This window comes from Aptenodytes patagonicus, chromosome 3 (genome assembly GCF_965638725.1).
Source record: "Aptenodytes patagonicus chromosome 3, bAptPat1.pri.cur, whole genome shotgun sequence".
Classification (NCBI taxonomy): Eukaryota; Metazoa; Chordata; class Aves; order Sphenisciformes; family Spheniscidae; genus Aptenodytes; species Aptenodytes patagonicus.
The window spans coordinates 39,296,895-39,323,336 of record NC_134951.1 but is presented as its reverse complement, the minus strand read 5'-3'; the positions used below and the strand labels follow the sequence as shown (position 1 = coordinate 39,323,336).

Below are 26,442 nucleotides of genomic sequence, written 5' to 3'. Positions count from 1 at the left end.
CTGGAGATAACGGGCAAGTTTTAGACAGGAATGATAAGGTATTAAAAATTACATACTAGACTGAGAATCAAGGAAAGGCTGCAATGATGCAAACCTGGCCCTTTGGTTAGCCACTTACTGGGTAAAACATATTTAAGTACCTTTTACGGATTGGCAAAGTGGATAGGCAAACCAGGAACTCACATGCCTTTCAGACAAGAAAAAGCAGTGCTCCTGAAGATTTTAGCCCTAGGAGCAAAACTTCAGTGCGAAAAAACTTCCTGGCCCCACTGCCCAAGCTGCCCCAAAGGATCTGCCCTTTATTTCCATGGTATTTATCAACTAACCCAAGCGCAAAAATGGAAGACAATAAATCATCTTTTTCTTTTTTTTCTTTACTACTATTTACCTGGGGAGGACCTAGACCTCAACCCAGCAGGTGTTCTGCACATTGCAACTCCCACTGAGCCAACAGGGATCAGAGGCGCTCAGCACCTTACAGAATCCGGCTCACTCATCCCAGGCAAAGAGCTCTGCAGCGCTCTTTCATCTGCGGAGGCTGCCCGAGCCACAGCACCAGGCAGTCACCAGAGGGAGCTGCAGCAAGGATCAAGACTCGTATTTTTTCATTGTTTTCTTTGGCACATACAACACAGTCCAAATGTCTTTTTTTAATGACTTTTTTTATTAGACGCACACAGTTTTAATATATAATTTAAAAATCCACGTGTACACAGCCTAGGATGCAACGTGCTCCCTCCTCCACCGAGTTACGAAACACTGACGCCGTGAAGGTGAACAGCAGCTCTGCGTTTGCGACCTCACAGGGATGTTACAAATGGTCGGGAGTGGAAGCTTTGCACGCAGGTAGGTCTACGCGGGACAGGACGAAGCACATTAGGAAGAGGTAAAGAATAGGAAGAAGGGAGTAAGCCAGATCTGCCCTGGCTGAAGGATTGCTCTCAAGAAGCTGTTCTCCATTTCCCCTCCCAAATTCCTTAGGGAGCAAGAGAGTGATGGATAGGCCATGATGCAGCTGGAGTCCCGTGGAGAGCGGCGCTGTGTGGTTTCACACACGGCACTGCCAGCCAAGGGCCCCTGTGAGGACCACTTCTCAGGGTGCCATCAACAAGCCATGGGCCATTCTGCACCGTGTCTTCCACTCCCGCTCTCTGTGCAGGGAGAACATGCGGGGCTCCCTCCTCCTCCCACTGCTCGCGCCGAGATCTGGCGAAATCAATGGACAAGTCACTGAAGACTAATGGGATTTGGCACTTTCTTGGTGATGACCCCACTCTTGCACTCCTGTGAAGTGCCACAAGGCACTGCCTAAAATCTCAGGGTCCTACTTCTGAATCACAGTATTCCCAGAATTGGACTCCCTAAACAAATGGCCTGATGGGGGGACAGGGCAGGGAGGGACAACGAAGAAATCCACTGAGAGCTTGGTAGCTCCTCTTCATTTCGGTGATAGCACTTGGTCTGCTCAACACTTGAATCAGATGATAGTTATTTCAACGTGTAAACATGGATTTAGGGGCTTTACTCCAGGTCCACTTCCCTTGGAAGGTTTGATTCTAGACAGTCAATGAAAAAGAAAAGAAAAAAAAACAGAAAGCCACACTAAGAAAAATCCAGAGTTCAGAAGACTCATCAAAAACCGTTTCAACCTTACAAAGCATGTGTCTTTTGACTCAGGCCTCAAAATCAATTTACTGCATTATTAAAAAAATAGCAATATAGAAACTACCCCTTTCTCAGTTCAAAGTTTAAGCACATCCAAGAAGACCCTACAGAAACAGTCCTCTTTCTGGCAAGGCACTATCCAGTAGTGTGTGGCACAAACAAAAACACCTCTATGAAAGCCACTGATACAGTGAATGTGCGCGTGCACGTCAGCCCACACAGCAACTTTAGGTAGGTACAAAGATTTACAGTTTAATCCACACTGCTCTCCCTTTTAAAAACTGGGGTAGTTATAAGTATTAGCTAAAAACTGGGATCATCTGGTTCTCAAGCATACCTTTATATGTAAGCATTTTAAACAGAATTAAGAATTTGCTATTTCTTTCAATAAATGGCTCTCGTTTCCACAGACCTTTTCAGTTACCTGATAGCTACGTTTCATTATTACAAAACTGGTTTAAAAAATTCCAGATCATCTTGTGTAACAAACTAGAACTCTACTTGCTTTAATTACAAAAATAAGGCTCTCGCACAACAGACCAAATTGACATTCAAGCAACATATATACTTTTTTTTTTTAAACTAGCCACTTACTTAGAATTCAAAAGCACATATTCTAAGGGACTTACACTGCCAATCCATGCAAGCAAGCAGGATATCTTTGGAGCTAGTGTTGTCCTCCATACAACTGATTATGCCCACACACGTGCTCTGAAATAAGCTAGGTTTACCTAACAGCTGTAACAGGACTAGCTCTCCACTGAGCGGGAGGCTTCTATTCCACAGTTATCAAAATTCAAGAGGAGTTTTGTGAAACTAATTTCATCCCCGGAGAAATCAGTGTGGTTTTGCCTTTCACATCAGTAAGCCTGGGATTTTGCCCAGGATTACTCGTGTATATACTTACACACTTAGGTAAGTTTTTCAAAACTGGGACTTCAGGCAGTTCTCAAAGTTTACAACGTATCAAGTACATGATAAATCCAGGATGGCTTCTCTGTAATCAACTGCGTAATTATGTAAATTTATATCTGTATTCATTTGCAAAGTTCAATATTTTTCTTTAACCTTTTTTTTAGGAATAGTTATATTGAGCTTGGTGAGGTTAACAACGTACAGTTCCATCTCATGTCACATTCCCTTCCTATAGTGAGGTTCAAGTCTCATGAAAATATGGGACTGGTGACAAGAATGTCACAATAACTTACCCCAGACAACATAATTCTTAAAAATACACAAACATATATGTATATGCATGTTATCAACTCCCATTCAGGATTCCTCTAGAGAAGGTGCTGTAGCTAAGATTTTGACCAGTAAATACAACCATGGACTTGAAATCTTTGTGTGCTCTTGCTCCATTTAGCCCTTTAACAGAGCTGAGGAGGCACCACAGGATCCAAAGAGAAACTGACTTATGGATGGACTCCTTTAACATCTCCTTTTTTAAAGCTTTCTTGCCTTTGTACTAGAAGGAAAAGCCACACAGCTGTAAGCAGTTTGTAGCTGAGACAACATGAACAGGAAGGTAACCTGTTCTTTACTCCAGCAACTGGTAGTCATGAACATTGTTCATGTCATACCTCTGCAGTCGTGAGTAAGCCATTGTCCAAAATCTGAGAGGCTACAGTTCTCCTATTGTTCAGAATCTTCAGCAGGGACTTGGATGATGACCTAGCGTACACCCTCAGCAAATCTGTGAATGGCACCTGAACCTGGTTCAGTGGTTGGTAACAGCTGGCAGAGCTTCAGTCCAGTGGCATCTCAATAACCTTGAGGACTGGGCTAAGAGAAACCTCATGAAGTTTGATGAGGACAAGTAGAATGTTCTGCCCTTGGGGGTCGTGAAGCATCAGTATGGGCTGGGAAGCGACTGACAGAGTAATGCCCTTGCTGAAGGGACCTGGGCATTTTAGTGAATGCCAGGTTGATCATAAACCAGCAATGTACTCACTGCAAATAGGGGAAAGCATACAGTGCACTACTCCAGGAGAAGTGTGGTCTGCAGGCTGAGCAAAGTTAATATACCCCTCCGCTCAGCACTGGTGAGGCCACATCTGAAATATTGTTTTGGGACCTTCTCCCAGTTCGAAAGGGATGTGAACAAACTGGAAAGAGTAGCGCTCCACCAAAGCAAAGCAGCCAGGGGCCTAAAGCCCACAGCCTGTGAAGAGAGGTTGAGGAAGCCAGGTATGTTTAGTCTGGTAAGAAGGAGGCTAAGAGGTGATCTAATGGTAGCCTACAACTATCTTAAGGGCAGTTACAAAAAGGATGGTGCCAATCTCTTCCTGTGAGTGCCAGAAAACATAGCAAAGGCAACAGCCACAAATTATGGCCCAGGAGTTGAGGCTGGACATTAAAAAAATTTTCACTAGGAAAGTACTGCAGCACTGGCACAGGTTACCTAGAGGGTTATGAGATCTTCATCTCCGGATATTTTTAACACTGTGCTAGACAAACCCATATTTGATCCAAGCTAGTGTTCGTGTTAGCCCTGATTTTGACAGTGCTGGACCAGATGACCTCCAGTTGTCCCTTCCAACTAACATGTCTCAGATGCCGTGGTTACTGATTTTAACAGAACATGTGATTTGTTGCACAGACAGTGTTGCTTTCCGACACTTTTTACAAGTTTGGCTTCCTGCAAGCAACACAGTCTGAGTGATGCTGCGATTGCAAAGAAGGTTTCCCACATAATGGTTGTCTTTCATTTACCCAAAAAGACATAAGGACATTTATTGGAATGGCACTACCCTGTCATTATGAAATCACTTGAGCAAAAGCTACATTACAGCATGGCTGTTATTTTCATAGCCAGACTTGACTCAAAATGCATAATGCAATTTGACTTCTGTCTAGAATGCATTTTGTAATGGTTATTGGCAAGTCACGGGCCTAAGTTCTGCTATGTGCATCAATGCAGTCCCACTGGAACAATCTCCACTTCCTTTACTTGGCTCCTGTTCCTCAGCTGAGCTGACCATTGTGGCCTCATCCAGCAAAGCACACGCTCAGCTTTCTCACTGTCTTTGAGGCACCTTCACATTTCCACACCTGGGGATATAACCAGCACGACAGCTGGGCGAGTTAGGTGTGCTCTTGGGCCATGGTAGAGTGTTTAACCATCTATGGGACTGAGCCCTGTCTCTCAAAGCATCCCCCTGACTTTCATGTGGCTAATGGTGGAGCTGTGTGTTATTGAAGGTAAACTCAAGGTTTTGGCAAAATTTCATTTTAAGACAGTCCAACTACAGAGCTCCAGCTTTGGGTGTTAAGTCTTTCTCAGTTAAGAGATAACTTAATATTATCATTAGCTAGGAGACCTCTTCTTCTGAACTACCCAGTATTTTCCATCAAGTGTTTTCCTGCACATTTCACCCGCGTTTGGAACAGGAACCATGTCAAAATATTTCACTTTGGCACCTCCTCCATGATAACAACTGTTTTTAAACAGCCAGTTGCAATGTGCATCATTAGACAAATCAGGTTTTCATTAACAAGGTTAGCAGCCCATGTGTCTTACAATAAACATGATCTAGCATAAACATCAATAAATAAATGTAGAGCAAAAATGCGGCAGTTATTGACTTAGACTGAGATCTTAAGATTGACGATTTTTACCTTCTGGATCATAGCCAGCACAAACAATCTAATAACCACCAGCACTTTAACTATCATGATGAGCTAATTTCAACTACAGTAGTTGGAAGAGTTAAAAAAGGTAAGGAATCTGACTACATAAGTATATCCATGAACAATAGAAGCCCTACACTTCCACTCCTTATTCTCAAACATATGTGTCTGTTAGAATATCAGTGCCAGTTGCAAAAGCAATCCAAAGACAAAAGTGAAACATCAACAATGAGTATTTTTAAAAAGGAAGATGAGTAGCCCGGCCTTAATCCTGTTTCATATACATGTTATTAACTCCACATTATTGGAGAGCACCACCTCATGGCAAGCAGACTACTACTTATGATGCATGTTTGCTCTATCACAGTGATCCTTAGGGAAGCAGTTGTGTGCTGAAGAACAGGGTCATTCATCCAGGAGATGTGCTTGTCGATACTTCAGATAGGCTTTCTAGGGTTCTGACTCCTACTTAAAAGAAAAGAAGAAAAAAGATTATTAATGCTATGAATAAATTCTCGTCTCCTCTGTCTGTGACCTTTGCATATTAGGTGCCCCTAACCCTAGTCCACACAGCAGCTGAGGATGCATCACTCTAAAGTACTACCAGACTGAAGCAGTGATCTGGCCAAGTTTATAAAGACACTCCTCCAGGCCTACAACAGGTTATTTCCCAGGTACAGAGCTGCGTAGAAGCTGCTATTTCTGATTGCAGTAGGACATCATCTTTTTCCTAGGACTAGTTCTTCAAGCTACAAAGCTTGAAGCAAGGCTGCCAAAATAACCTGCTTTTGTGGTTCCTTGCCGAGGTTCCCTCCTACTCCTCACCCTCATGGGGTACAGAAATAAATTAATCCCTGGCAGAAGAGGAACTCTGTAGATACCCAAGAGCTACCATCCAGGCCTGAAACAGTACTACTATCAAACACAGCTGTATCTACAGTAGCCAAGGGAAGAAAAATCCTCTCCTCTGTGTCTGATCTACTCCCCAAAAATGCACCGTACAGTCTCTTTGAACAAGTGTCCAGGCTTTCATATGGCAATAAAATCTCCTCTATTATACTGCCCTCAACAGAAAGATGTTAATTGGCTTTCTGTTCTGACCTGTATATATGTATTTGTTAAAACTTAATTCTTATCCAAAAAGTTGCTGTAACTCCTGACTGCTCCAGCATTTCAGCATTTAAAAAAAAAAACCCACCCTAATAAATAAATGCTGTCCTGGCTGTCCTGGTTGAGCCATTATGCCAGGCTGGCTCAGTAAGATGATGTTTTGGTGACATAAGCTGCAGATACTCCACTGATTAAGATCCTAGTTTTGTCTCCTGTTATAATTAAGGCAGTTGCTTTCAATTTACATTGATAATGTGAAGGAGAATGTATTCTTTAAACTTAATTTATCTGCTGTCTCAAGTTAACTCCCATGTATATGCTTGGTTTCATTTAAAATGCTTTGCTTCTCATGGCAACAGTTTCAGTTACCTCATTAGCATGAATTTGATATGGACAAGGTATGGATCAGGGCAGTGGTGCATCCGAACACACAGAGTTCTTTCGGTTCAAAGAAAATTCAATCTCAGTATTTCAGAATTCCATGAAAAGTCTGCAATACTACACTGACCTTTGATGCCAAAGTAGGTTTCAGTCCAAGAAAGGAGAAGACAGTGTTGCTCTCCTTTGATTCAAAAAAGCCATCGTAATCCTAGAGACAAAAAAAAAAAAAAAAGATGAGTCAACATTTCTATTCGTGTTTCCCTGATTGATCTTACCACACCATGTATTAGACTAAAGGGTGATACATAACAATGCTCAGGAAAACACTGATACTTACCCATATTCTCCTATGCAATCCTAAAAGCTATTCTAAACTGCAATGATATCACCAACTACAATGGCAAAGAAAAACACATAAATTCTCTTAACTACAACACTTTCACTACTTTATTTGACAGGAAAATACAAACATGGACTTGCATTCAAAGGAAATCTATTGGGGGTATATTTTAAAGGTATTTAAGTGCCTAACAATGCAAATAAGTTTCTGACCAGGTTTCAAATTTGTATTTTAGCAAACAAAATACTTCCTAAAATGGAAACCTCCAAGAAGAAGTCCTAATGCAGCTGAACTCCTTATTTTTTCTGTGGTGGAACAGAGACTTCATCATCATTGTATCCTTTGAAATCAGCAATCATATTGCTGATTGTCCAAAGCCTTGGACAACCACATAGTTAAATATAAAATGTTACCATAAAGAAACTTGTTGTATAGAAAGGTAAAAAATTATCATGATTAAGTTCCTTTTAGGTTTCAGCTACTTAAGATCAGGTTCTGATCTCAAAGTGGTACTACTACTTTTACTGATTTGTTTATTGCATTGGACACCTGCTACTCTTCTATCATCAGATGAGCTGACAATATTCAGTTTTCAAGGGAAAAAGAGAAAAACTGAGCACAGGTTAGTGAATGGATTCAGCATATGGCAAGAAGCCAGGAAGTTTCAGGTTCTCTTAGTGGTCTGGCAAAGATTTCCTCTATGACCACTAGCAAACAATACAGAACCCAGTTCAGACTCTTTTCCTCCTCCACATAACTGCAAAATGGAAATACTAATCCTTACGTAACCACTTCTGACATGTAAAATACTCTGTAAATGACAGGAAATTTCAGGTATGTGCTCATCACTACATAGCAATTATCTCTAATATCTAAGACTAGTAGTTACACTTAACTTGAAAGCATTCAACAAGAGAAATCCCTTTAAATATTGACTGTGCATATACATGCTTTCAATACAGAGTAGTAATAGGCAGTCTCTGTGCCTCCACATGCTTCCCATCTGTGTAACAGTCATTCCCAATGCACCTGACCCCCAAAGTCAGCACTTCTTTGGCTCCTAACCTCTAATCTCACTACTGTTTGAGAGCTCATCTCTCGTTGTTAGTTTCACATGCTTTCCATGAAATTGGACCTCTGTTTTTCCCCAACAGCAGCTCCTTTGCCTACTTGTCTCCTTCTGCTCCTGCTTTCTTTTGAACCTGTAACCTCACAAACTACCCCACAATCACAGGGGACCATGTAAGATAAACAGAAGAAGCTGTAATTGAAAAGCAGAAATCTTTCTCTGACCTGGCTGTTCTTGGAAGGCCATCATAGGATATGCAAAGATTAGGAACCTTCTTTTATCTTCCAACCAGAGTTTACTCATGCCTAGCCAATACCCACTTGTCCCTACATTTTGGCTTCTCAGATCCTAAGCAGGAAGCAAAAATGGTCTGGGCAAGCATTCTGCTTTCCAGTATTTCTCTGGGTCTTCACAATGCAGTATGAATCCCTGAAAAGCCCTTCATCCCACCTGCCAGACCCAATTATAAGATATACCAAATTATATCTTTGCAGAAGGATGGTTGGTATTTTGTGAAATAACTTTGTAAGGAAAGTGTGTGCTTGTAGATGAAGACTTTACTTCTCTTCATTCTCTTTTTTTCTCTCCACCAACCTAAAATAAAAGATTGTTCAGACAGAAAATACATAGTCACCATTGCAGGGATAATGTACCTCCCACGAGATCCATAATCATTCTGCAGATGTGCAGAATTTCTCTTAAAACCTTTATGGTGCACTAGACAAAGATGCTTTACTAGCATTTCCATAATGATATACTGCTACACCAGCGTGAACACAACTTGTCCTAGCAAAGTGATACTTTGCAGTTGCATAATCATTCAAATAACCTCAGCCCAGAAACACACATAGCTGCACAGAGGCAGTTTCTCAGCCTAACCCTCTATACTAAAAGCATCTGCCCTGAAAGACACGGGGAGGCCAGCAGGAGTGTATGATGGTCATCAGGCCTCAGACACATTAGCTGACATAAGTAGAAGAAGTAAACCTTCTTCTTCAGATGGCTTTTTGTCATCGTCTTCTTAAAAGATGGCATATTGCTGTGCTATAGACTCGGGCAATGTCAGTATTCCAAGACTAAGCTTTATGTCTACTGATCCTTTCAGCTTTCATAGACATGTATAGGTAGAATCATAGAATCATAGAATCATTTAGGTTGGAAAGGACCCTTGAGATCATCGAGTCCAACCATTAACCTAGCACTGCCAAGTCCACCACTAAACCATGTCCCTAAGTGCCACGTCTGCATGTCTTTTAAATACCTCCAGGGATGGTGACTCTACCACTTCCCTGGGCAGCCTCTTCCAATGCTTGACAACCCTTTCAGTGAAGAAATTTTTCCTAATATCCGATCTAAACCTCCCCTGGCGCAACTTGAGGCCATTTCCTCTCGTCCTATCGCTTGTTACTTGGGAGAAGAGACCAACACCCACCTCGCTACAACCTCCTTTCAGGGAGTTGTAGAGAGCGATGAGGTCTCCCCTCAGCCTCCTTTTCTCCAGGCTAAACAACCCCAGTTCCCTCAGCCGCTCCTCAGAAGACTTGTTCTCCAGACCCTTCACCAGCCTCGTTGCCCTTCTCTAGACACGCTCCAGCACCTCAATGTCCTTCTTATAGTGAGGGGCCCAAAACTGAACACAGTATTCGAGGTGCGGCCTCACCAGTGCCGAGTACAAGAGAGAGAGAGCACACACATTTATTCTATCTAGTTTTCAGTTCCATGATTTTCTCTATGCATATAATTTCTATATGCATTCTATAATTTCCAATGAATACCATCTACTCACTTCACTCTATGGGAAGAGTCAAGTTTATTGACTGCCAGGGGAATTAAACACTTCAAGGAATAAAGCAGTTCTGGAGCAGTTCTGGAGCAAAGGAAGGTAGAATGTCCTGCAACGATCAGCATCACAGACTGGAAAACAGACTTTGCAGACCGATGCTGCTTATCATTATGGGGACAGAACTATTACCATTACTTTTGAAAATGCTAACATATGAAGATAGTAGACACAGTTTTAAGTTCCCTTACTGTTAATTTTAGGTATGGTCTGTTCTACCTAACCTTTAAATTAAACATATAATTAAACAGAGGAAATAGACACATTTACATCAATTAAAAAAACATTAAAGGTGATAAACTGATGCTAATTTCTGATTTAATATAAATTCACAATTAATAGCCAGAAAGTAAATCCAAATAAAACAGACAGATCTCACAACTAGGCCATGGCATAAGCTGAAACACTACGAAAGCAACCCCAACAATGCCATGTATAAAAAGAGGACAATTGTCGTGGTTTAACCTCAGTCAGCAACTGAGCACCACACAGCCGCTCGCTCACTCCTCCCCCCCATCCCCGCAGTGGGATGGGGGAGAGAATCGGAAGAGTGGAAGTGAGAAAAACTCATGGGTTGAGATAAAAACAGTATAATAATTGAAATAAAATAATAATAGCAATAATAATAGCGTAGTAATAATAATAATAATAACAATAATACACAAAGCAAGTGATGCACAGTGCAATTGCTCACCACCCACCCACCGATGCCCAGCCAGTCTCCGAGCAGCGGCCCCCCCGGCCAGCTTTCCCCAGTTGATGTACTGAGCATGACGTCACATGGTATGGAATGTCCCTTTGGCCAGCTTGGGTCAGCTGTCCTGGCTGTGCCCCCTCCCAGCTTCTTGTGCACCTCCAGCCTTCTCAGTCGGTAGAGCATGGGAAGCTGAAAAGTCCTTGACTAGTGTAAGCACTACTTAGCAACAACTAAAACATCGGTGTGTTATCAACATTGTTCTCACCCTAAATCCAAAAGACAGCACTGTACCAGCTACTAGGATGAAAATTAACTCTATCCCTGCCGAAACCAGGACAACAATGTAATCACTGAATACCTAGAGGAGTGATAAGTAATACTGAAGCTCTGCAGAAGGATGTTTGATTAAGCCCTTGACTTGAAAAACTGCATGGATGCTGTTAAACCTGAAAAAGGTCCAGCCTGACTCTGCTAAAGCAGATGAAAAGCCACGAGGGGCATGAGCTATACAAGCAACCACATGTGAAGACAGTGCCTGATCTAACTGAGAAATAACCTTAATTTTCTCCACTGGGTTCAGCTACAAGTGAGTCACACTATCTCTGGAGCTGAAGGTAGGGGAGCAGTGGATGAGTACAACCCACAGTGAGAAGAACAAGGGCACCCCTTTAATATCAGGGCAGGTTTAAATTGCCTTAAGCTGCTCATTACAGCCCTGTAAACTACAAGCAGCCAACCTGTGGGCAGGCAGCTATTGCAAGCATTTCTGCAGCAGCACAACATCATTTTCACTCCCTGCCAAGAGCACCCTTTCCTCCTAAGCACACAGGCAGTTTTCATGAACCCCCCGACACCTGTTTGTCTCAACAATTTCTCCAAGAGAAGGCTCTCTGTTCAGGTGAGTCATCATCTCTCATCACCATTTTCAAGTTCTGGGGTTCTCCTGAAGTGTCTTAATCCCAGTACTTCAATTAGCTCTAAAACCATCACTGCTCTAAGACCATGGTTTTTTCACTTTGTTAATGAATTGGAAAGAAAAACAGGGTAGGGAAGGATTCACAGCCTGAAAATAATGTCATAAGAAATAAGGCTGCATTCCTGGCTCTGACAATGACTTTGTGACTCAGCTAATCCACCAATATCTGTGAACACCTGTTTACCTTAACATCTGTAAAGTAATTTAAGACTTATTCATGAAAAGCTTTCTGCAAGTGCTAGTTATCAATTTCTACGTGCAGAAGTACCCAGGCCTGATTTGGTATGTTTTTTCCACATTTTTACAGATCATTAAACCTGGATTCACTTACTGAAAAAATCATGAAGGTTAAACAATGAGCTAAACCGAGTAAGTGTATGTTTGAAAGAGCACAAAACCCAGTGGATTGATTCATTTTAAAAGGAGCAGAATATTTAATAACCACAAGAGATGATCTACCAGAAGCAACCTCCCCGATTATCGTGGTTTGACCTGGCAGGCAGCTAAACACCACACAGCCGCTCGCTCACTCCCCTCCAGTGGGATGGGGGAGAGAATCAGGAAAAAAGTAAAACTCATTGGTTGAAATAAAGACAATTTAATAGGACAGAAAAGGAAGGGAAAATAACAATAATGGTAAAAGAATATACAAAACAATTGATGCACAATGCAATTGCTCACCACCCGCTGACCAATGCCCAGCCAGTTCCCGAGCAGCAGCCGCGCCCCCCAGCCAACTTCCCCAGTTGTTTGTTCAGCATGACGTCACATGGTATGGAATATCCCTTTGGCCATTTTGGGTCAGCTGTCCTGGCTGTGCCCCATCCCAGCTTCTTGTGCACCTCCAGCCTCCTCACTGGAGTATGAGAAGCTGAAAAGTCCTTGACTTAGTGTAAGCACTGCTCAGCAACAACTAAAACATCAGTGTGTTATCAACATCATTTTCATCCTAAACACAAAACACAGCACTGTACCAGCTACTAGGAAGAAAATTAACTCTATCGCAGCCGAAACCAGGACAATATCCACCCCTTATTCTATACCATCTACATCATGCCCAGGTCCCACACTTTCCAATACCTCCCAATTAATCACCACCACCTTTCCTGTCTTTTGATATATACACACAGATATCATTCCCTTAGTGCCAGGCCATCCCTCTAAAATGTCTGTTGGGTTCATTTAGTCCATGACTGTGGGCTCCATCTCTCATAACAGTCCTTCAGGGCAGGAGAGTTGGTGTGTGGTGTTGGATTGTTGCATGCTGAAGCCAGTTCTGGTTCCATTATCACTGCGCTTCGCTCGGTTTCATCAAAGTTCATTCTTCATTAATCTGGGTGATGCTTACTGTAATACCATTGATATGGCATATAGCCACCATAGTAGTGATGACATACAGTATTATATAGCAATTAACATCACACAATTCAAATAATTGGGTATTCTCACCCAAAATCAAATCCCCTTGAGGTACACATCGGACTTCCCCATCCTCCTGTATCACCCACCAAGTGCACCCAGGTCCTTGAGCAAAAGCAATCCCATGGATGGGTTTGCCTTTGCCTGAGGTAGGAATAACCAACTGTCTTCCCCAGCATATTTTTATGTGCACTACAGGGACTTTATCCCCATCACAGTACGTAAAAGTTCTGACTGGGCAGGGCCAGCTCAATTGGCAGATCCCTAGTGTTGACTAACCAGGTGGCTTTTGCTAATGTGTATCCCAATGTTTGAACGTCCCGCCACCCATTGCTCTCAGTGTAGTCTTTAACAGTCCATTGTATCGTTCAATTTTCCCAGAGGCTGGTGCATGATAGGGGATGTGATACACCCACTCAATGCCGTGCTCTTTGGCCCAGGTGTCTAGGAGGTTGTTTCGGAAATGAGTCCCGTTGTCTGACTCAATTCTTTCTGGGGTGCCATGTCGCCATAGGACTTGCTTTTCAAGGCCCAGGATAGTGTTCCGGGCAGTGGCACAGGGCACGGGATATGTTTCCAGCCATCCGGTGGTTGCCTCCACCATTGTAAGCACAGGGCACTTGCCTTGGCAGGTTTGTGGGAGTGTGATATAATCGATCTGCCAGGCTTCCCCGTATTTATATTTCAGCCATCGTCCTCCATACCAAAGAGGCTTTAACTGCTTGGCTTGCTTGATTGCAGTGCATGTTTCGCATTCATGGATAACCTGTGCAATAGTGTCCATGGTCAAGTCCACCCCTCGATCACGAGCCCATCTGTATGTTGCATCTCTTCCTTGGTGACCTGAGGTGTCATGGGCCCACCGAGCTATAAATAACTCACCCTTATGTTGCCAGTCCAAGTCCACCTGAGCCACTTCAATCTTAGCAGCCTGATCCACCTGATGGTTGTTTTGATGTTCTTCAGTGGCCCAACTCTTGCGTACATGAGCATCTACGTGACGGACTTTTACAACCAGGTTCTCCACCCAGGCAGCAATATCTTGCCACAATGCAGCAGCCCAGATGGGTTTGCCTCTGCGCTGCCTGTTGCTCTGTTTCCATTGCTGTAACCACCCCCACAGGGCATTTGCCACCATCCACGAATCAGCATAGAGATGAAGCACTGGCCACTTTTCTCAGTCAGCAATGTCTAAAGCCAGCTGGATGGCCTTCACCTCTGCAAATTGGCTCGATTCACCTTCTCCTTCAGTGGTTTCTGCGACTTGCCCTATGGGACTCCATACAGCAGCCTTCCACCTCCGATGCTTTCCCACAATACAACAGGACCCATCAGTGAACAGGGCATATTGCTTCTCATTTTCTGGTAGTTCATTATACACTGGGGCCTCTTCAGCACATGTCACCTCCTCCTCTGGCAATATTCCGAAATCTTTGCCCTCTGGCCAATCCATGATCACTTCCAGGATTCCTGAGTGACTGGGGTTTCCTAATCAAGCCCGTTGTGTGATCAGTGTGACCCACTTACTCCATGTAGCATTAGTTGCATGATGTGTACAGGGGAACCTCCCTCTGAACATCCAGCCCAGCACCGGCAGTCGGGGTGCCAGGAGGAGCTGTGCTTCAGTGCCGATCACTTCTGAAGCAGCTCGAACCCCTTCATATGCTGCCAATCTTTCTTTTTCAGTTGGAGTATAGCGGGCCTCGGATCCTCTGTATCCCCGACTCCAAAACCCCACGGGTCGACCTCGAGTCTCCCCTGGTGCTTTCTGCCAGAGGCTCCAGGTAGGGCCATTCTCCCCGGCTGCGGTGTAGAGCACATTCTTTACATCTTGTCCTGCCCAGACTGGCCCCAGGGCTACTGCATGAACTGTCTCCTGTTGAATTCATTCGTTTCAATCACTCGCAGAGGCGATCAGCTCTGGTGCAGGCACATCCCGCCGCAGAGCGGCAGATCGTGGTGTACAGGGGGGTTTCCTGAGCCGGGGAACCCACTGGGGAGCGCAGAGACCCGCCGGGAGCCGACAGCTCTCACAAGGGCGGCTGACGAGGCGTGGGCGGGGCCAGGAGCAACGGCAGCCACGCCCCACTCCCACTAAAGGCAGCCCCAGGGAGCGCTGCCACCAGGAGCGCCGCGACCAGGACGGGCAAACAGGGCGTGTCGCGGCAGTTCGCACGGAAGGGCATGCAGGGAGGGCGCCTCTTCAAAGGAGAGGCATTCCATGGGCTAACTGGGGGACTTGGAGTACACATAACCCAGCAACTGGGCACGGGTCAAGGGCACGCATCCTACCCGACCCTCAAGGCAGAATGGTGGGCACTCAGAACCAAGGCTGCAGCTCCAGCTGGGGGGTCTGCACCATCTACCCCAGCAGCAGCCAATGCCTCCACGCAGACAGAACTCCTGAAGGGAGAGGCTGCAGTGCAGACCTCGGGCTGCAGGAAGTGCCCAGACCTCTCTCCTGGGGTAGGGACAGGCAGCAGATCTGCCTGCAAAAGGTGTGCCCAGGTGGAGGATCTCCTGCAGCAGGTGGCTGAGCTGCAGGAGGTGGTGAGAAGACTGCGTCAGGGAGAAGGGAAAGGAGTTAGACAGCTGGTTCCACACACAGTCTGCAGTGGACCCACAGCCCACGGCCAAACAGCCAAAAATTCCCCCACTGGCACACACAGAAGGGAGGGGGGCCAATAATGCAGAAGAACAGATGGTCGCAACGGCAAGGACCAGCAGGAGGAAGAGAGTTCCCCCAAAGCCTGAGGTGCCCTTGCAGAATCGCTTCGCCACTCTGAAGACTGAAGAGGAAAGACCCATCACATCAGGAGAGACGCTGGAGCTGAGTAAGGCAGCCTGATCTGCTCCCCATATAACAACCAGCACAATGAAGAAAAGGCGATGGGTGATAGTAGTAGACAACTCTCTTCCGAGAGGCACGGAGGCACCCATTTGCCGACCGGACGCACTCTCTAGAGAGGTGTGCTGCTGACCGGGGCTCGTATCAGAGATGTCACCGAGAGGCTACCAAGCCTCGTACAATCCACTGGCTATTATCCGCTGCTGCTGTTTCACGTGGGCACCAGTGATACAGCCAGGAGCAGTCTGAGGACTATCAAGAAGCCCTGGGAGCGGTGGTAAGGGACTCTGGAGCGCAGGTAATTTTTTCATCAATCCTGCCGGTCAAAGGGAAGGGGTTTGAAAGGGCCAGTCGAATCTAGCAAATCAACAAATGGTTACATTTCCAGCACAAAGGAACTCCAGCCAGTAAGACAGCTTCATCGGGGGCCCAACTTAATGCCTCAATGCAAACGCACATAGCATGGGGAATAAACAAGAGGAGTTAGAGAGGTGCGCATGCCTGCAGGGCTACGACCTTATTGGCATCATGGAGACGTGGTGGGATGGCTCCTATGACTGGAGTGTTGGGATGGAGGGATACAGGCTCTTTAGGAAGGACAGGCAGGGGAGAGGAGGAGGGGGTGTCTCCCTCTATGTCAATGACCAGATGGAGTGCATGGAGCTCTACCTGGGCATGGATGAGGAGCCGACCGAGAGCTTGTGGGTCAGGATTAAAGGGAAGGCAGGGACAGGTGACATTACGGTGGGGGTCTGCTACAGGCCACCTGACCAGGAAAACCGAGCAGATGAGGCCCTCTATGGACAGATAGGAGCAGCCTCACGTTCACAAGCCCTGGTCCTCATGGGGGACTTCAACCACCCTGACATCTGTTGGAGGGACAACACGGCAGGGCATAAGCAATCCGAGAGGTTCCTGGAATGCGTCGATGGTAGCTTCCTTCTCCAAGTGGTAGAGGAGCCAATGAGGAGAGGTGCTATGCTGGACCTTGTTCTCACCAACAAGGAGGGGCTGGTGGGGAATGTGAAGCTCAAGGGCAGCCTGGGCTGCAGCGACCACGAAATGGTGAGTTCAAGATCCTTAGGGCACTGAGGAGGGCGCACAGCAAGCTCACTCCCCTGGACTTCAGGAGAGCAGACTTTGGCCTCTTCAGGGAGCTGCTTGGCAGAGTACCGTGGGACAAAGCCCTGGAGGGAAGAGGGGCCCAAGAAAGCTGGTTAATATTCAAGGATCACCTCCTCCAAGCTCAGGAGCGATGCATCCCAACAAAGAGGAAGTCAGGCAAAAATGCCAGGAGGCCTGCATGGATGAACAAGGAGCTCCTGGACAAACTGAAACACAAAAAGGAAGCCTACAGAGGGTGGAAGCAAGGACAGGTAGCCTGGGAGGAATACAGAGAAATTGTCCGAGCAGCCAGGGATCAGGCTAGGAAAGCTAAAGCCCTGATAGAATTAAATCTGGCCAGGGACGTCCAGGGCAACAAGAAAAGCTTCTATAGGTACATTGGGGATAAAAGGAAGACAAGGGAAAATGTAGGCCCTCTCCAGAATGAAACGGGAGACCTGGTTACCCAGGATACGGAGAAGGCAGAGGTACTCAATGAATTTCTTGCCTCGGTCTTCACCAGCAAGTGCTCAAGCCTCACCGCCCAAGACACAGAAGGCAAAGGCAGGGACTGGGAGAATGAAGAGCCGCCCACTGAGGGAGAACATCAGGTTTGAGACCATCTAAGGCACCTGAAGGTGCACAAGACCATGGAACCTGATGAGATCCATCTGCGGGTCCTGAGGTAACTGGCAGATGAAGTTGCTAAGCCACTATCCATTGTATTTGAGAAGTCGTGGCAGTCCGGTGAAGTTCCCACTGACTGGAAAAGGGGAAATATAACCCCCATTTTTAAAAAGGAAGAAAAGGAAGACCCAGGGAACTACAGGCCAGTCAGTCTCACCTCTGTGCCTGGGAAGATCGTGGACCAGATCCTCCTGGAAGCTATGCTAAGGGTGGACGACATGTAATGTCCATGGAGGAGAGGGAGGTGATTCGAGACAGCCAGCATGGCTTCACCAAGGGCAAGTCCTGCCTGGCTAACCTAGTGGCCTTCTATGATGGCGTGACTACATCAGTGGACACAGGAAGGGCTACAGATGTCATCTATCTGGACCTCTGTAAGGCCTCTGACACCATCCCCCACAACATCCTTCTCTCTAAACTGGCGAGGTATGGATTTGATGGGTGGACTGTCTGGTGGGTGAGGAATTGGTTAGATGGTCGCATCCAGAGGGTAGTGGTCAACGGCTCAATGTCCAGATGGAGACTGGTGACGAGTGGCGTCCTGCAGGGTCCGTATTGCGACCGGTACTGTTTAACATCTTCATCAATGACATAGACAGTGGGTTCGAGTGCACCCTCAGCAAGTTTGCAGATGACACCAAGCTGAGTGGTGTGATCGACACGCCAGAGGGACGGGATGCCATCCAGAGGGACCTGGACAAGCTCGAGAAGTGGGCCTGTGTGAACCTCACGAGGTTCAACAAGGCCAAGTGCAAGGTCCTGCACCTGGGTCGGGGCAACCCCCAGTATCAATCCAGGCTGGGGGATGAAGGGATTGAGAGCAGCCCTGCCGAGAAGGACTTGGGGGTCCTGGTTCATGAAAAGCTGGACAGGAGCCAGCAATGTGCACTCACAGCCCAGAAGGCCAATCGTATCCTGGGCTGCATCAAAAGACGCGTGGCCAGCAGGTCAAGGGAGGTGATTCTGCCCCTCGACTCTGCTCTGGTGAGACCCCACCAGGAGTACTGCATCCAGCTCTGGAGCCCTCAGCACAGGAACCACATGGACCTGTTGGAGCGGGTCCAGAAGAGGGCCACGAAAATGATCAGGGGAATGGAACACCTCTCCTATGAAGAAAGGCTGAGAGTTGGGGTTGTTCAGCCTAGAGAAGAGAAGGCTCCAGAGAGACCTTATTGCAGCCTTTCAATACTTAAAGGGGGCTTATAAGAAAGATGGGGACAAACTTTTTAGCAGGGCCTGTTGCGACAGGACAAGGGGGAATGGCTTTAAACTAAAGAGGGGAAGATTCAGACTAGATATAAGGAAGAAATTTTTTACACTGAGGGTGGTGAAACACTGGCACAGGTTGCCCAGAGAGGTGGTGGATGCCCCATCCTTGGAAACGTTCAAGGCCAGGTTGGACGGGGCTCTGAGGAACCTGATCTAGTTGAAGATGTCCCTGCTGATTGCAGGGGGGTTGGACTAGGTGACCTTTAAAGGTCCCTTCCAACCCAAACTATTCTATGGTTCTATGATTCTATGATTCTATGATTCTAATTTGTTCAAAGGTTTGTCGTTGCTCAGGGCCCCATTTGAAATTGTTCTTTTCCCCAGTCACTTGATAGAGAGGGCTTACACTCAGACTGTAATTCGGAATATGCATTCTCCAAAAACCCACAATGCCTAAGAAAGCTTGTGTTTTTTCCTTCTGCTAGTTGGTGGAGACATGGCTGTTATTTTGTTGGTCACATCCATTGGGATCTGACGATGTCCATCTTGTCTACTGTTAGTCTCCACTCTCCGTTAGACTTTCGCACTGGCCATATGGGACTGTTAAAGGGTGAGCGAGTCTTGCTGATCACTCCTTGGCTCTCCAGTCGATGAATCAGCTTATGGATGGGAATCAGGGAGTCTCAGTTGGTGTGATATTGCCACCGGTGCACCATGGTGGTAGCGATCGGCACCTGTTGTTCTTCAACACTCAGCAACCCCACAACAGAAGGGTTCTCCAAGAGATGGGGCAAGGTGGACAGCTGTTTAATTTCCTCCGTCTCCAAGGCAGCTATACCAAAAGCCCACCAGTACCCTTCTGGGTCCTTGAAATACCCTCTCCTGAGGTAGTCTATGCCAAGGATCCACGGAGCCTCTGGGCCAGTCACAATGGGGTGCTTCTGCCACTCATCCCCAGTTAGGCTCACTTTGGCCTCCAATATAGTTAGGTGTTGGGATCCCCCATCACTCCAGAAATACAGATGGGTATACAGCCCCCTGTATAGCTTGATGGTATTAGGGTACACTGTGCACCGGTGTCCATTAAAGCCTTACACTCCTGTGGGTCTGATGTGCCAGGCCATTGAATCCACACAGTCCAGTAAACCTGGTTGTCCCCTTCCTCCACCTGGCTGGAGGCAGGGCCCCTCTAGTCCTGGTTATAGTATTCATTACTCACTTCTTGTAAATAGTGTAAAGTACCAGTAAAATTTTAAATAGGAGAATTTTCCTACTAATCTCTGCAATGAAAATATATGATCCCAAAATATTCAAATGTGGAAAAAAAGTTATAAAAATGCATAATAGTCCTATAAAAGTTGAAAGAAATCACTTTAGTATGGTAGTTTCATAAGAGATTTTTGAGAAGCATGATTTCAAGGAACATGATCTCAAGGACTCATCGGTTTTGCTTTGGCATGTAGTAGGAGTTCAAAGTGGGCATCCCTGGCTTTCCCTGTAATACAGGCAAGATAACATGTTCCAAAAACATCTTGCCTTCAACCTTACCTTTTTAAGGAGAGAAAGTCTGTGCAGATTTGGACCACATGTAAAGACACTGAATTCATGGGTGAGGACATGAAAATTCTTGTCTCACATAAAGAACATCCCACTGCTACCAGCAGTAGATGCAGAGGCTGAAGAATGAAAATGGTGCCAAGCTCAGTGGAAGCCGAGAGCTTCATACACAGGCAAGAGTCCAACTTGCTCATGAGCCAACAGGTTCCACTTGGAAAAACTCTGTGGGACACTCTGCCTCCCACAGAGGAAGGACACCACCATCCACTGTTTTTGGCAAGGCAGTGATTCCCTGTTTCTGCACCAGGCTTCATCACTGGTAGCAAGTTACTACAATCCCCTTGCTACTGTGTCAAGCAGCTCTACCAAGCCAGAGGGTGCTGCGGCTTTGCTGGGATCAGCTGAGCAGCGCTGTCTTGCCCCTGTGCAAGGAAGTGGCTCCCACTGACGCCCTGGAGGCATTCAGAAAGCAGCTGTTAACCTAAAAATATATAAGCATGGCAAACTGCCACCCACTGCCCCACTTCAAAAGGCAACTATGTGCACAAATATAATTTTGACCATATTGCTTTAAATTACAATCCTTGGTGCTTTCCAGAGCTGCTAATTACACATTATTAACATATAAAATTCTGGCAACATTAGTAGCTGATTAAGGCTACTAAAACTGAGGAGACATAGAGACAGTGAACATGAATCATCAGTGATGCACAGATGCTCAGTCCCTCCGGAAAAGCTGAAAAGCCACAAAAATACAGGTGACTAATCACAAAGACGAGGGTATGAAATGTTACAGAGAACAAAAAATGCCAGTTAGGAGAAAAAATATACCTCAGGATGGTTTGAGAGGATAGAGAAGTGACAGGAGTATAAATAAGGCAAGTAAAAAGCTATTTCAAGCCAGAAAAGGTTTAACAGGATAACAGCCATCTGACTGCTTTAGGCCTGACTCCTCACCTTTAAAGTCAATGGCAGCTTGATCACCAAGTAGTCTGAGCAAGACACAGCCCCTCTGTTTTACCACTTTGCTGAAAATCAGCAAAGCTAACTGAAGTTTCAAGCTCACCTACAGAGACAAGCAAAATCTTGCTGGCATGGCATAAAGCGCTTCTTTGCTTTCCCTGCTCCTGCTGAGTGACTCTAAACCAGGATAGAGAGGCAGGCTATGGCTGCAAAGGTCTTCGGGAGCAAAGTTACCCCAGGTGGTAATGGGAGGAAGGCTGTGAAGCTCACTGTGGTGGCAGGATGATTTGGTACTAGATGCAGAGCTCAGTGGACCCATGGTGCACATTGCCAAAGCACACTAAGGATGCTAAATGGTTACATGGCTTCACCAGAAGGCTGAAGTTCATGAAAGAGAAATGTAATAAGAATTACTAAATACATTAAAGTTATATTTGTTTCAGAAAAATAGCTAGAATACTCAACAGAAGCATTCTATATGCTTGACTCGCTTGTAGTCTTTCCTAGGCATATGCTTATGGCCACTGTTGGGACAAAACTGGGCTAGATGGACCTTCAGTCTCACACAATTAAGGCCACTTGTGTTATCTTAATTCATATCTTACACGAAGTTTTAAAATAATCAGCAAAGTCAAGTGATATTGTCTACTTAGTATGCTGGTAAAAGAAAAAAAAAAAACAAGCCTCACACTTAGACAGCTTTGTTTTCAAAATCAGAGTCCTTGCAGTTTATCCTGAAACCAAAAGGTGCTGTGGTTGCTTTGCACCTCTTTAAAACCAGATTAATCAAAGGCAGGAGAACTCTCTTAATGTCTAAATTATGCAGAAATCCCAACAGCCATCCACTGCCCAAATGCTACAGTGAAGTAAGAGCAACTTAGTCTTTGAGATAGTGGACAAGCATTCAGGAAATCTGGATTTAACTCCTCATTATGACACAAATGCCTTATGTCCTTCTGGCATTCATGTGGGTTTTATGCCGGTTTACTCCAGTAGGAAAACTGTCGGTCCTTGTGAATTCTCTCCTCCTTAGAAATCCCACTTCCAGGGTAGCTTCTCCTCTCAACAGCAACTGCCAAGTTTACAAAGCTCAACTTGGCTACAGCAGTAGCTGTATCCCAACTGTGATGTGGAGGCCTTAAGTGTGTTGTATTCCTGGTGCTGGGAAACTAGATCACTGTAGTGATGTGATTACAGACGCTGCCATAATTAATTTGGCTCAGCATTTTGTTAAGCAGGTACACTGAGGCTTGTTTAAATAAACACTGTCACTGCTGGGAGAAACTATTTACTGCACACCAAAGTTAAAATTGGCAGTACTGCAGTTCAGCATAAATAATTATTTGTGCTTCAAGGAACATAACACAAGGGTGATGGCATTTGGTCAAAGCAAAACATTAAACAAAGTAGATTGCATTTACAATTAGCAATTATACAGACACTGTCTATCCATTACTACAACTGAGATTAGGAGAACATTATATCTAATGAAGTTTCAAAGACAGTAACTGTGAATAAAATTCCTCCCAGTAAGTTTCTCTAAAAGAGCAAGTTGGCTTTGTCACTGTTTGCTTTTAGTTTGCAACAAGAGAAAGAGCGAGCCTGTTACACATTTCAGACAAATCCTTATGGCTTATCACACCAAGAAGCAGAAAAACAAGGAACCCACCCAAATGTAGCTTGCACTGCTTTTTATATGAATTTTTTAAAATGCACTAATTATTGGACAGCACTTAAAGATAAGTCTCTTGGCATGCTGTTTGAATTTGTTTCTCTTTGGCAACAATTTTTTAAGATATGATTATGATCTCTTCATTCTTATAAAAGGGGCAAGGTAATTGCTCTTAGAAATAATAATGGGGAACTCATAACTTAAATGCATTGAATCAGCACTCTGCTACTAACTGAGTTAATACTGTATGCCATTGGGAATGAGCTGTTAGCATCCTTCCTGAAAAGGGCAGTACAGTTCTCTAGGACAGATGACATTCATTCACTGATCTGATTAGGATTACAATGGAAAGCTCTTACTCAGCACAGCTCTCCTTGGAGAATGAGTGTGTGTGCATGTGTGAGTCTTTTTTAATATTATATAAACACACAAAAATAAGATCTTGTTTGCATAACACAGGACAGTCTAAACATGACAGTTTTCAATTAGCTAACCTTCTGATAAGATCTCTGCACAGGATTTTTAAAGAACTTATACAATTGACTCTACAAAGCAACCTGTTACTCCTCTCCTAAGGGCCAGATGTTTATTTCAGTAATCTCTTGTTGCAGGCTTCCAAAAACAAAGACTTTAATAAAAGGGAGGCAGATGTCAGCTACAGCTCTATTGTTTGAACAGTACATGACAAACTCAGGCTGATGCGATGTTTGCCATTCATTCAGCAACCATGACAGGCTACACAGACATCAACTCTCTAAGAACCAATATCCCTCACCTCTAAGACAGGGAGTCAAACTGCACAAGGGCTTCCCCCATCCAAGCACTGAAGACCTCAAACTGGCTGTTGTGGTTTAACCCCAGCCGGCAACTAAGCACCACACAAACAGTCACTCACTCCCCCCCAGTGGGATGGGGGAGAAAATTGGAAGAGTAAAAGTGAGAAAACTCGTGGGTTGAGATAAAGACAGTTTAGTAGGTAAAACAAAAGCTGCATGCACAAGTAAAGCAAAACAAGGAATTCATTCACCGCTTCCCATCGGCAGGCAGGTGTTCAGCCATCTCCAGGACAGCAGGGCTCCATCACGCGTAACGGTTACGTGGGAAGACAAAACGCCATCACTCCAAATGTCCCCCCCTTCCTCCTTCTTCCCCCAGCTTTATATGCTGAGCATGACGTCACATGGTATAGAATATCCCTTTGGTCAGTTGGGGTCAGCTGTCCCAGCCGTGTCCCCTCCCAACTTCTTGTGCACCCCCAGACTACTCGCTGGTGGGGTGGGGTGAGAAGCAGAAAAGGCCTTGACTCTGTGTAAGCACTGCTCAGCAGTAACGAAAACATCCCTGTGTTATCAACACTGTTTTCAGCACAAATTCAAAACACAGCCCCATACCAGCTACTGTGAAGAAAATTAACTCTATCCCAGCCAAAACCAGAACACTAGCATAGTGCTCACCTGGGGCAGGGGAATATTCGGGGGAGTTAGTGGCAGAATCAGTAAGTACTATGGATGATAACAGGTGCCACCTCCCCCTTTTGTGCACCTTCCAGCTCACCATATTATTCTACAAGTTGTTTAGATAAGAATTTTATCAAGCCAGACCATGACAGGAGTTTGAGAGAGGCAGGGACTGAAATGTCAGGGAGTTAACTGTGGCAGTCATCCTTTGACATGAAATTGACTGTGCTGCACAGAAGGTCTGCATGCACATGTTTTAACTTGGACACATTTTAAGGTAGCTCTAACTTTACAAGGGACATGACAACCACGTTGGGTTTTTTTCCTTTTAGAACATTTTACTCATTATCAATATTAGGTGACATCTCAGAGCACTATATGAAATATAGATTTCCCCCTTCCATTTGTTTATTTTAGGAATTGGACACTGGCACATCTTTCAACCTTTCCTTTGCTGTGGTTCCTTCAGAGAAGAACAGAAATGTGAATCTACTAAATGTGAATCTGCCACACTTATTGTAATGGCACTGCAACATATTAACAGCATTTTTACTTATAAATGGGTTATAACTTTGCTATATCTTCAAAGTGTGTCTTAGAACATAATCATATTAGCACAATTACAAGTGAAACACTGGTGCACTAAATTTCTTATTTCATCCTGCATCCATATCCTGTGCAATACTATGTGCCCTCAAAGTACTACTGTCACCTAGCAAGCTTTCTTATCCTTTCCTCAGTATATTGGAATGGACCAGGCCCTTTATAAAAGACTTTAACCACAGTAGTCATGACGCCTTCAAGAATAAACCCCTTCTCCCCAAGAAAGTGGCACAATAGGAAGTTTCCATTCCATGCAAAGGAGAATTAGGATCCCAAACAAAATTGTTAGTAGCTTATGTCACACTTACTGATTATCCATAAGTTCTGCAGAACATCAATGTAATAAATACAAAAATCTAAAAGAAAAACATTTGTGGTATTTTCTACTATCTCCTGTAAAGGTGACAATTCTAATTTTATACTGGTCACCTTTAAATGTTTTAAAATACATAAACACCCTATATCATTATATTTAGGAAATAGAGTGAAAACAGAGTAAGTTATATCCAGAGATGTATGAAATCTTTGACAGCTATCATCTTTATGTGGTGGGATGGTTTACAAGAAAATACCTGCTACTTCACCTTGAAACAGCTATTCATGAAGTTTAGAAAGTAGAGAAGAAAGAGTCCAAATAAAAACTGCGGTGCTCAACAGCAATGTAGTCTCTCCACTACAGGGTAAACAGCAGCACTAAGCCATTACTGATACCAGTTCTAACTGCTCCGGGGAAGATAAAATCCTTGGATTATTTTATTTTTACTGAGTTGTGGAGTTTCTATTTTTTAAGCTCTAACACTGGGCAGGCTGGCTACTCTACACCTTGCCTCTGGTACCACATTTCCCTTTATTAAGTACATATCACACAGAACTAAAGCTCTTTGCCTCAGGACACAGAAAAGCAGTGGAGAAGTGGACAGCAAAAGCATAGGCATAGCCTGTAAGTTACAACCATACAGACCTTATGGATGGTCTGAACAGTACCTTGCCAACATCTCACATCAGTGGCAGCTTTCTGCATATAAAACTACCAGTGTTTCAAAGTGCTAACTTGCAGCTTTGTAAGTTTAAAATTAGACTGCAGTTTCACTGGGAAGCGGAGATTTCCAATCTTCTGAAAGATCCAGGAGGCATTTCTAGTCTAAGAAGCATTGTGTATTCAATTGTGGAGTTTTCAGAGTAAGTTATATCCAGAGATGTATCAAAATCTTT

The 26,442-nt window shown here is 44.7% G+C and overlaps 1 protein-coding gene across 3 annotated transcripts in view; it reads right to left on the bottom strand.

Moving 5' to 3' along the window:
* Positions 1-650: 650 nt before the first annotated feature.
* The window catches only part of SH3BGRL2 (SH3 domain binding glutamate rich protein like 2), a 58,366-nt gene continuing 32,574 nt past the window's right edge, over positions 651-26,442 (bottom strand). Inside the window, exons 3-5 of one of the 3 annotated variants that reach the window (XR_012994869.1) lie at positions 6,917-6,997; positions 5,617-5,763; positions 651-1,556 (exon numbers count right to left, since the gene is read on the bottom strand). Coding sequence is in view for 2 of the 3 variants with exons in the window: in XM_076333127.1 (XP_076189242.1) it covers positions 5,749-5,763; positions 6,917-6,997 (96 nt within the window). In the remaining variant the exon portion in view is untranslated. Of the gene's footprint in view, positions 5,767-6,916; positions 6,998-26,442 lie in introns of all 3 variants that reach the window. The other 2 variants (XM_076333128.1, XM_076333127.1) reach the window with 2 other exon arrangements.